The 12,638-nt window shown below is 40.3% G+C and overlaps 1 protein-coding gene across 24 annotated transcripts in view; it reads right to left on the bottom strand.

Annotated features, from left to right (window-relative positions):
* The window catches only part of rbfox3a (RNA binding fox-1 homolog 3a), a 1,559,488-nt gene that overhangs the window by 473,107 nt on the left and 1,073,743 nt on the right, over positions 1-12,638 (bottom strand). For 14 of the 24 annotated variants that reach the window (XR_015761407.1, XR_015761408.1, XM_088000575.1 and 11 more), the window contains exon 1: positions 1,181-1,281. The exons of 8 other annotated variants lie outside the window; for them this stretch is intronic. Coding sequence is in view for 14 of the 16 variants with exons in the window: in XM_088000575.1 (XP_087856701.1) it covers positions 1,181-1,270 (90 nt within the window). In the remaining 2 variants the exon portion in view is untranslated. Of the gene's footprint in view, positions 1-1,180; positions 1,283-12,638 lie in introns of those variants that run through there. 2 more of the 24 variants (XM_088000564.1, XM_088000567.1) reach the window with 1 other exon arrangement.

Here is a 12,638-nt window from a genome sequence, read left to right as displayed (position 1 = left end):
TTTTTATACAGCATCATCCCGGAGTTATTCTGCTGCTTTACTGAACATAACTACTCCGGGAGCACTAATCACAAATGCATTGACTTACCAGAAGAATATATCCCTGTTGTGTTATTAGCACTTTAATCTGTAGTTTATACATCTAACCACTTAGTTCTGAAATGCAATACAAATAATAGAAAAGCTTTTATCATATATTTTTAAAGAAAACCTGAAAAGAGAGGGAAAACATGTTCAAAAAAGTGAAGACTGTATCCACAGAGGCACTGTAATGCAATAATAATAAAAGCAACTATTCCTTCTCCCATTGAACTAATGCATTAGTGCAACCTGTTTTTGAGGGGTGGAGAATTCACAGTTTTGAAGTGTTTATGTTGACTGCAAAAATCTTTAATAATGAGGCATCTTTCTTCACAGTTAGCAATATTAATTCACAGGATTTAATTTTTGTTCAACGAACACAAACACCATCAGTATCATGCTGAGATTGCCACATATTTAGAAAACAGTACTGTTGGAGTACAAAGGGTTAAGTAATGATGGAAAGATGGCTTGGTATGGCACTGAGGAGGGAAAAGATGGATGTGAGCCCTGTCTTGAAGCACTTAATTTATAGAAGAATTAAACTAGCTGAGCAGATGGAGGAAGATACATGAAGACACAAACTGCTGCAGCCTTTCCATCCCAGCCCATAAATTAGTCTGATAAATGGGAAATTTATGACCTTAAAATATCTACCATCACCTATCATTTCCCTGGTGCTGTCACGGTAGTGCTATGAAATGCAATGGGAACTGCAGAGCAAGGAAGGAACTCACACAACACCAGAGGATTCCTCAAGGAAAAGCCCAGGTATTTGACAGCACAGCTGCAGATAAACAGTTGAGCTTAGGCACAGACCTCATTCACAATCGCGAGACCTGCTTGCGTTCCTGCTTAAAAATCTGGTTTATGATAACAGCACAAAACAAAACCAGCCAGCCACAAACAGGATGCAAGGAGTCCTCTGTAGTGAGGGGGTTCCTAAGGTAGGCAACGTAAATCTCTCTCTTTCTATTCAGCACGGAGTACTGAATACAGCACCTTCCCTTACATATACACAGTGCTTTCAATTCAACAAAGGGCTTGACCTCATAAAGCAAGGGCAAGACAAAGGAGCCTATTTCAATCAGTCACTTACCTCCTGGAGAAAGAGAAAGGCCGGAGTGCAGGGGATGGTGTGAGGGAGCATAGCTGAGTTGGAGAGCAGGATGCAGCCGGAGTTTGCCATTGAGCAGAGCATGTATCAGGACAGCGTGTGTGCCTGTCTGTATTGTGTGTTTGTATCTCTAGAGCTCACTCCCGCTCGATCTCGCGCTCCCTCTCTCTCTCGCTCTCTCTCTCTCTCTCAACTACTTAAACTGCATTAATAAAGTACCGCTGTATACAGTACCCTGTTCTGGAGCTGAATGACCAATGCAGCGAATGCTTATATCCTGTACCATTTTAAAAGAATCAGAGAGGGGTTGGACACTGGTGTTCTAAAGCCTTCAATTTGTTTGTGTGTGTCTGTAACGAAGAGGTTATTCTGGAAAGAACATGGGGTATTTTGATGAAGAGGAGCTACACTGCTCCTGTTAATTACTTTTTTGTGTGAAGATTAATAAATTGTTAAATAATGCAGGAAATATATAAGTGGCATGCAATCTAAACTTTGTCTTAAGGAATGAAATTTGTCCCTTCAATCGGTCAGTTGTTCATAACCTTAAAGTGTTGCAGGTATTTGACTTGTTTTATGCTTTAGTTAATATTATCAAAATGTGGCTTCTGTTGAGTGCTGCATTTAACTGATTGAATGCAAAGTAGGTTTATCGTAATTTATACATTTATTAGCAATATTGTATTTCAGGAAGTTTGTCTAAAGTATCAAACAGCACGGCACCAAATATTTAAGCGGAAATAAAATTGTATACATCAGCTGGGTCATCTAGAATGTTGAAAGTTTTGACTCTAAAATACTCAAGGGCAGACTGACCCCATGAAATTTTTTAGTGTCAGTTGTAGGATAACCAATTAGCATGGCACATCCCTGGCACCTGCCTAACTCAAGCATAAAAGATAAGTTGTGCCTGTAGCCATATTAGTCTGTAAGCTCCCAATCTCATCTGAACTCAGAAACTAAGCAGACTCAGGTCTTGTTGGCACTTGGATAGGAGTCTACCTCAGAATACTAGGTGCACCAGAGCAACACACTTATGGTGCAGGGGTAGTATCCCGACCTCTGGACTGAGAGCTCTGGGTTCAAGTCCCACTTGCTGCAGAGGTGAGTAATAACATTTCTGAACAGTTTGATTAGAAAATATCTAGAAGCCAAGTAGAAGGAAGACAACGCCTGAGGAAGTCTAACAGTATCCTGACCATTATAGAAAGACAGGAGCAGGCCATTCAACCCCTCAAGCTTGCCCTGCCCATTCAATATGATCATGGCCACTCATCGAGCTCAATACCTTAATCCTGCCCTGCTCCCATATCCCTTGTGCCACAAGAGTTATATTTACTTCCTTCTTGAAAATACATGATGTTTTGACATCAACCACTTTCTGTGTTAGTGAGTTCTGCAGGCTCACCATTCTTTGGTTGAAGAAATTTCTCCTTGTCTCAGTCCTTAGCCTTAAACTATGACTTCTAATTCTGGACTACTACCCCACTATTGGGAACATCCTTCCTTCACCTAACCTGTCTAGTTCTGTTAGAATGTATCAAGTGTTTTGAAGTCACCAGGTCTGTCTATAGGCCAATGTTAAATGGACCATGTTCCCTTTGCTTGCAGGATGGTATCACTCTTCTTAAGGATGACAATGCTATTTGTCAATATTGATAAAAGCTATTCCAGAAATGTCTCAACTGTGAACCAGTGGCAGTACCCTCTGGTAAAATCGACACCAGGAACTTATCACTGCATTCATCAACATGACCAATAGTTGATTCAGTAAATTGTGAGACTCTGTGGACTATTCTTCAGAGATTTCAACGTCCAACAAACATCATCCTAATCCAACCAGTATTCCACAGTGATATGACTACAGCTGTCTTGAGTGGAAGATCCGAAAAAGATACCTTCAAAATCTGGAATCATGCCACGGAAGGCTGTGTGATGACCCCTACACTATTTACAATCCATTTGAACGTAGCTATTCACCTCAAAGATTAATTGCACCCTGCGTAAGTATTAAATACAGTTCAGACGGAAACCATTTTAACTTCAATCGCCTCTATGCCAAACCTAAACTGGTCACCATAGATCTACATGATCTACAGTACACAGATAACTGCAGTATTGTTGGCTGCTCACCGAGTCTTATAAGCCACTCTCCATCTCTTCAATTCAAGCCTGTCCTTGAATGTTGCCAAAATTTGTATATCAATATAAATGTATTCAGCCAATCACTCCACCTCTCATTATGGAGAAAAAGAAACTGGAATATTCTGAGCACTCTCTAGACTACTGATTAGGTCATCCAATGCTAGATCAACTGCACCAGCTCAACCTTCCATAAAACTACGACAGCAAAGACTGAAGGAGGTCAACTACTGTACTAGTCAGTTGTTGTTGTATATGCTAGCTCATTGTGCTTCTGAGCTGCTGCCCATCATTATGTTGCTGCCACCTACTTCTAAGAAAGCTACTGGACCAGCTTTATCCAGTGGAGTAGCTTTCTCCTCCAACTAAAACAGCTATTCTCTGAAAGACAGAAAAACTTGCATTTATGCAGCACTTTTCATAACCTTTAAATACACAAAATGCTGTACACTAACTATTTTTGAAGTGCATTCACTGTTGGAACACAGGAATATCGTATGTACGGGTCCAGGTTACTTGTTTAAACTGCAGCTAATGCATGGGTTCCACATTCAGGGACTTAGTGACAGGATGCTCCACTTACCACACCTCACTGGACATATGGAATTTCCAGACCATGACTGAGCCTGCAAAGCAGGATTTCCTGACATAGAGAGCCCCGGCATCTGGCTATCATTTGGCTTCGAAAAGGACACCAAGGAGATTTGAATAAGCAATGGAAAGTCAACATAAGCCAGATCCCCATTGCTAACCTGATGGTTCTACCAATATCCTGCTGGATTTATGGCTGGAGACTGGAGGAACCCCTGAGGGATTCTGGAGCTTTGCATATAAAACTAGCCAAATTGCAGAAAATAGGATTTGTATCAGTGAAACTGGAAAAAAAAAGTCTATCAGAAAAGATATTTGGAGATATCCACAAGAAATACTGCCTGAATATAAGACCAGTGGAGTATGGTTTTCTCTGGGCATTTTTGTGAAAAATAAGATGGCAATAAATTGAAGGTTCACAGACTATTTGCTTATTTGTGGTGTTGCATTAAGGATTCACACACGCATTACTGAAAAATGATGGAGGAAATGAAATGTACAGTTCAAATACACATAAGAACTATCGGAAAGAGGAACAAGAATAGGCCATTTGGCTCCTCAAACCTGCTCCATCATTCAGTAGGATCATGGCTAATCTGACACCCTTCACATCCATTTTCCCAGTCGCTCCCTGTAAACCTTGGTTCCCCTACTCATCAAGAATCTATCTCATCCTTAAATATGCACAGCTCTTTGTGGCAAAGATTTCCAACAACTCACAACACACAGAAGAAATTCCTCATCTCAGTTTTAAAATCGTCCCCCCCCCCCCACAAACCCCCACCCCCCATTCTGAATTAATGCCTTCTGAACCTAGACACTCCCATAAGGGGAAACATGCTCTTAGTATTTATCTAACCCTGTCAACTCCTTAATAATCTGTGAGATATCAATGAGATCACCTCTCATTCTTCTAAATTGCAACAAGTAGAGTCCAACCTGTTTAACCTTTGTTCATTTGACAATTCCACCATAATGGGGATCATCCCAGTAAACCTTCTCTGAACTGCCTCCAATGAACCGGTATCTTTCCTTAAATAAGGGGACCAAAACTCCTCACAGTTCTCCAAATGTGGCCCAATTAGCACCTTTTACCACTGCAGTAAGGTTTGTCGACTCTTATACTCCAAAACGAGGGCCAACATTCTCATAGTCTTCATCAATTTACCTGGATCTGTTCCATCAGATTCTCACTGGAATTCATGTGTATCTACCGAACCATCAGTTTTATATTTTACTGTGCTGTGGATATGACAGTACATAACACATTCACAGACGTTTCCTGGATAGCCCATTGGGTTTGAATCTTTGCCTGTCCTACACAACTCCATCACAGCAAGAGGATGACATGCTGGGAAATCCCTTTGCAAGTTGTTCAAGACTCACTTACTCCACAAAAGGAATTTGAGCAGATTTGAAACAATTCTTTTACAAAGGATGTGCTTGTTGCTTCCTCTTTGAGTTTTTATTGTCCATCCAAAACTGCTCAAGAAGGTGGTAGTGAGCTTCTTTCTTGAACTGCTGGTGTTGTTAGTAAAGGATTTTGGTCCGGCAACAATGATGAGGAGTGTCATGGTCCAAGCCAGGATGATGGAGGGGAGCTTGCTTTTGCTTGGAAGGATAGTTGCCCAGTGTATCTGCTCCCCTGTTAAAGGTTGTTAATTTTGAAAGATTTCTTGAATGAGCTTTGGTGAGCTGTTGCAGAGGCATGTTTTAGATGCCAAACCCTGCTGCCACACAGTGTTAGAAGTGGAGGCAGTGAATGTTGAAAGTGGTAGGTGGGATGTCAATTAATCAAGCTATTTGTCTGATAAGCAGTTGGACTTGACTGTGGTTGGATCTGCATTCATGCAGGCAAATGGAAAATGCCCCATTATATTCCTGACTTGTGCCTTGTGGATAGTGCACAAACATTGAGAATTCAAACAGGTTACTCATCACATAATTCCCAGTCTCTGACCAGCCCTTATAACTACAGTATTTTTTTGTTCCAGTTAAGATATTGGGTAACAGTTAATCCAGAATGTTGATGATGGAGGACTTAGTGCTGGCTTTGCCACTGAATGTCAAGGAGAAATGGTTGGTTTCTTTTCTTGCTGGAGGTAATTGTTCAGCAGTTTTAAGGCATGAATGTTACTTGCCACTTATCAGCCCAAGTCGAGACGCTGTCCAGGTTCAATTCCATCCTCCAGAGAAACTGCCACATAGACAAATACAGTTTTACCACAACATAATTTAATCCAAATTCATGAATTTTGTGCTATTGTTGCAAGACATACAATTCACAGAATTAGAAGCAAAATAATGGTTGCTCCAGTTCAGTTTCCAGTCAATGGTAAGCCTACAGGATGTTGATCGTAGGGGAGTCAGAGAGGAAACACCATTGAATGCCAAGAGAAGATTGTCGCTGCTTGGTCACTGCCTGGCATTTTCATGATATGTATATTACTTGCTACTTATCAGTCCAAACCTGAAGATTTTCCAAGGTCTTACTTCATTCGGACACAGACTGCTTTAGTATCTGAGCTGTTGTGGAGGGGGTCAAACAGTAGTGAACATCTGCAATTCTGACCTTATGATAAATAGAAGGTTGTTGATGAAGCAGCTGATGATTGGTTCTAGGACACACTGCTGAGCAACTCCTACAGAGATACCCTGAGGCTGAGATGATTGACCTTCAACAATCACAATCCTCTTCCTTTTTTGAGCTGGTTTTGACTCTGCCATTGGATTGCTTTCCCTTCAATTTCCCTTGATTCCAATTTTTCTAGGGCTCCTTGATGCCACACTTGGTCAAATATTGTCTTCATGTCAATTGCATAATGAGGTCAGAAACCAAGTGGTCCTGGTGGAATCAAAACTGAGCTTCAGTGAGCAGGTTATTGCAAAGCAAGTGCTGCTTGATCACATTGTTGCTGACTTCCTCCATCATTTTACTGATGACCCAAGAGTGAACGGATTGAACTGTAATTGGCCAGGATTGGATTTGTACTACTTTTTCAGGACAGGATGTAACTAGACAATATTCCACATTGCTGGTAAATGCCGGTATTGTAATTGGAATGAAACTGTTTGGATAGGAGTGTGGCTAATTCTGGGATACACATCTTCAGTATTATTAGTGAAATATGTAGCCTGAGTAGTATCCAGTGCCTCCAGCAACTTCTTGATATCACAGAGTGAATCAAATTGGCTGAAGACTGGCATTTATGATGCTGGGGATTTCAGGAGGAGGCAGAGATAGGACAACCTGTCAGCAATTGGCTGTTGATAGATTAGATTCTATCAACTAACTAAAGGACAGACGTATACCTCACCCAACCATTATTTTGGTCTGAATCCGCAGAATAAATATTGCTGCTATTTTCATTTATTTAACTGAAGGTTGCTGACAGCACTTTACTTTCTTCCTGCATTGGATTTCCAAGCTCCATACTGTGTCAGATTTGCAAAGTATAGTCTTAGTGGTCCACCTGCCTGCCAATAACATTAGAAGAACAGGAGCCCCAGTGATCCTGTGGGCTTTGATGGAATCAACAGCAGAGATCCTGCACAAATCATCTCATCTCCACAATTTCAGCAGGATGCCCCACACCCAAATGTAGGCCTCTCGTGTGAATTCATCAGAAAATTCTGTGGCAACACTTTCCAAACTAACAGATCTTAATTCACTCCAGATCAGCACTGATATTGGTCAATTCAATGAAGAGAAAACCTTGAGGTTTCACCACATAACTGTACATTGCAGAGGAAATTTCCACTTAACAAACTGAGTGTCATAGTCACAGCATGTTACATTCCAGTTCAGCAGATGGGGAGAGAGATCCAGTGGAATTATAGTACCAAATGCAACGTGAAAGTAAATTATATTTGCTTTAAAAATTATTAAAACTTTTGTTAAGTGCAACAATTTAATGTGTAAAGGATAATAACTTAGATGGGGATGTTGGGTTCATAATTATTCATTTGTAAAGTGTTGAGACCATCATTGTTTTTTTTATTTTTTTCATTTTTGGTTTGTAACTATGAGCTAAAGTTGAGAACTGAAATTTGTACTTTGAGCAGCAGTGTATTTCAAAGAAAAAAGTGAGAACAAACAAAAGGAATTGTTTGCATATGGGAACTGGCCTGGAAAGATAATCACAAGTTAGTTATTGTTCTAAGAACACTGCAGACTTTTCAGCACCAGAGTGTGTTCTGTTGACTCATGGTTAGTACTAGCATGACCTGGAAAGTAAGCAGCATAAGCATGGTGTTGTAGCTATGCACGAGAAACTTTACTTTCCTGATGGGCTTTTGCCTGAAACATCGATTTTCCTGCTCCTCAGATGCTGCCTGACCTGCTGTGTTTTTCCAGCACCACTCTAATCTTGATTCTAATCTGCAGTACCCACTTTTGCCCAGAAGCTTGACGTGCCTAGGGGAGATATGTCAGTGGCTCTCAAGCTTTTTTTGGTTAAATGGTTCCAAAAGTAGACCAAATTAGACTTGCTGACACTGATTTGCAATGCAAGGGAAATAAAACTGTTGATTGCACTCAAAATTATCCAATTGTTCCAAATTAGACTTTAAGAAAAGCAGGTATTGTACATAGAGTTTATAACTAAAGCAGAAATGAACGATATATTAGTACCCTCTTTAACACAGCAATGCTCAACAACAAGGTAATCAAATTATTGTCTAAAATGCTTTGAGCATAGCCCTCACTCACATAGACAGACAGACAGACCGGCATAGTTGAGGGATAAGTTAAAAATAAATGGGTTGAACTAGCCAGTTCAATAACCATTTCAACAAAGACTAACCAGCCTTTATGAAATTCTTTGAAAGATGTGTTGTACTACAGGCACATGGGGTTATATCTTTCTTGAATTCTGAAGTCACCAGTGACTTGCAGCTTCCAAGCCTGGAAGAAATATTCACTTATTACTTATAAACTGGGATTTTCTTTTAAAATGTTTGACAATTCTTGAACCAGATATAAGACTAAGAGTGTAAAACTCAAACACGGCTTCAGAGTCCAGCAGCTTCTAAGCACACAGCCTTCTGTCCAAAAACGCAGTTCAATCTTTGGTTTCTCTTTCCTTTTCAGCCTTCTCTGTACTTGGCTGGCAAACATCAGCTTCCCTAGACTGACCAATGCCATATTCAATTAACTGCCAATCCTCAAACAGGACACACTCTGGTGCTGAAAAGTCTGCAGTGTTCTTAGAACAATAACTAACTTGTAATTATCTTTCCAGGCCAGTTCCCATATGCAAATATCTGTTTGTTTGTTCTCTCTTTTTCACTTTGAAATACACTGCTGCTCAAAGTCAAAATTCAATTCTTGATTTGAGCTCACAGTTAAGAACAAAGAAAATTTACAGCCCAGGAACAGGCCCTTCAGCCCTCCAAGCCTGAGCCAATCCATATCCACTGTCTATATCTGTTGGTCAATTCCTAAACATCTGTATCCCTCTGCTCCCCACCTACTCATGCATCTACCCAGAAACATCTTAAATGAATCTACCGTGCCTGCCTCTGCTGGCAACGCATTCCAGGCACCAACCATCCTCTGTGTAAAGTACTTGCCGCGTGTATCTCCCTTTATCATTTCATCTCTCACCTTTAAAGCATGACCTCTCGTTATTGAATCCTTCACCTTGGGAAAAAAGCTTCTCTTTATCTACCCTGTCTATACCCTTCATGATTTTGTAGACCTTAATCAGGTCCCCCCTCAATCTCCTTTCTTCTATTGAAAACAATCCTAACCTACTCAACCTCTCTTCATAGCTAGCACCTTCCATACCAGGCAATATCCTTGTAAACCTTCTCTGCACCCTCTGCAAAGCATCCACCTCCTATTGGTAATGTTGCGACCAGAACTGTACACAGTATTCTGAATGCGGCCAAACCAATGTCTTGTACAATTTTAACATGACCTGCGAGCTCTTCTATTTAATATCCCATCCGATGAAGGCAAGCATACCATATGCCTTCTTGGCCACTCTATCCACCTGTGCGGCAACCTTCAGTGTACAATGGACCTGAACTCCCAGATCTCTCTGCTCATCAACTTTTCCCAAGGCTCTTCCGTTTACTGTATAATTCACTCTAGAACTAGGCTTCCCAAAATGCTTCACCTCACATTTGCCTGGATTGAACTCCATCTGCCAATTCTCCGCCCAACTCTCCAGTTTATCTATATTGTCCTGTATTCTCTGACAGTCCCCTATGCTTTCTGCTACTCCAACAATTTTCGTGTTATCTGCAAACTTGCTGATCATACTAACAGTGCCCTCTTCCAGATCATTTATGTATCTCACAAACAACAGTGGCCCCAGCACTGACCCCTGTGGAACACCACTGGTCACCTTTCTCCATTTCGAGAAACTCCCTTCAACTTCTACTCTGTCGCCTGATGCTCAACCAAATTCTTTATCCACCTAATTACAGACCAAAAATGAGGAAAAATAAAGAAAACAATGATGGTCTCAACACTTTACAAAGTAATAATTATGAACCCAACATCCCAACTGAATTATCATCCTTAATTCAGTAAATTGTTGCATTTAACAAAAGCATTAATAACGTTTTTTTTAAAAGCAAATAGATATTTACTTTCACATTGCACTTGGTACTCATCTCCTTAGCTGAGACAGCAGCCCTCACTGTCTTTGTATGTGTGGGTGGCAGCACTCTGCTGTTGCCTCTTGCAGTCTCCTGAAATGTCTCAATGGTCACACCCACATCCTCATTTCAGAGCCACTGTGCTTGCTGATCTACAAAGGGCCGGAGGCTGAGTGATTGTTCTGCCACATTTGACAAGTGACAGTGAGGATCACCACTACTCTCAACTTTTATGCCGTGTACACATTTTAGATACTCCTGAGACAAATTGGTCGTTTTGCTTGGTTGGCCTCTGGACATCTAGAGCTAATTGCTTCAGTTCTGGCATTGTTGCCAGTAATTCCACTAATAAGGCAAATAATTGAACATGGCTGGAGCTCTCCACTGGGCAATAATTGAACTCTTTGTGCCTCAGGTCAGCAGTTATAAAACCCACTGCTGAGCATTAGGGACTGCAAAGTGCTTTAACGCCACTGATAATTACGATAAAACTGGCTGTGTCCACTGAAATAACTGAGGCATCATGGCTACTATCTCTATGACAAAAGCATCTTTCACTGACTGTGTGGTATTGTTGCTTAGAAATGAAGTGCAGGCTCTCAAAAGGAAATATTTGGGTCAGTGAGTTACACAACTAGGGCCCATTCATCTCATGCATGGAAGGCTATGACACAGTGAGTTAATGCACTGAGAAAATCACCAAAGAAGTGTAGAACAATTCAGTGACATTAGGAAAACCAAAGGAGATTGTTGTTTGAATATTGCTGAGAGGGGAGAGACATTTCCAAAGCTTTTAGTCTTAGCTTGTATCAGGACAATGACAAGAATCGATCATTTCAAACAATCCCAGTAATGATCCAACAGAAAAAAGGGTGTAGATTGGCTGGCTGTGATTGGCCAAGGCATTCATGGAGAAAATAATGGGGAGCAATTAGCTCCCTAAACTCTTGGGTCATTCAAAATGATGCAAGCATTGAAACTATTACTTTTATTTGCAGAAAATATTTTCTGGTTTATAATGTATGCCACTCCAGTAAGTGTGCATATAAGTCATGTTATAAACTTGACTGATCATCTTTAATTAGTAGTTAGTATAGTTATTAACATACTCAGGATTCTTCAGCATGTGCTGTCCAATTACAGATTCACATTTAACACTCAATGTTTCATTGGGGGCTTTCTAAGAGGGGGCTGGTTAAGTATCTCTAGTCTGCCTAATATGAACAATTGAAAGAACATGTTGTTTGATTCAATCAGCTAACGGTTTGGATATTCAGCCTGTTTACCTGGCATCACAGCAGCCTTACAATTCACACAACACAATATTGCTCAATTGTATATTAGCAAAATGTCTTTTTGGATGGATGGCAGCATCCTGTTAGTGGAAAATTAAGCAACATTTACTTCATGGAACCAACACAAAATGGCTTGCTAACCTGTCGTTCAAACCTTTTTTTTGACACTTTCTCTTTCCAGGATATTCTGAGGTAGATTAGGCACTTTCCAATATGAAACCAGTGATCACTGGCCCAGTTGGAAGTTTGCATGATACACAGTGGATCATAATCTGATCAGGATAGGCACTGTCCCACAGGATAGCTCTGATGTACTCTATTTCTGAGTTAAGCTTGCAAGGTTTGCAAATGTCTAGGACACTGGTTAAAAAATTGCCGGTATTACTATTGTATATATGTTGTATATTGCTGACAGCATGCAGAGCATATATTCGAGTAAAAGTTGATCTCATGTAAAAGTTGACCCCTTATTTTTGACCAAAAATTCTGGAATTTTCCAAGTATCTCATGTGAAAAGTTGAGCCTAGTTCTTCACAGATAACAGATCAAATGTTTTAATTTTATTTGTTTAGAGATCAATTAGGCTTCTACTAATGATATGGTATTTTGGACTGTGGCAAGAATTGCAGCCCCTCAAAAGTAGTATCCATCAAATAGCTGATCCCATAAATTGAACCTTAAAAATAGTCTAAAAAATTTGACTTTCATACAAGTATATATGTATATTGACCAGTGAAGGTGGAGTTATGCTGCACAGTCCAATTGATAGTTGAAATCAAGCAACATATTCCTCCAGCTGT

The sequence above is a fragment of the Chiloscyllium plagiosum genome, unplaced genomic scaffold, assembly GCF_037043375.1.
Source record: "Chiloscyllium plagiosum isolate Xiang-an unplaced genomic scaffold, Cpla_swu_hap1 HiC_scaffold_25, whole genome shotgun sequence".
Classification (NCBI taxonomy): Eukaryota; Metazoa; Chordata; class Chondrichthyes; order Orectolobiformes; family Hemiscylliidae; genus Chiloscyllium; species Chiloscyllium plagiosum.
This window is presented reverse-complemented; position numbering and strand designations above follow the sequence as displayed.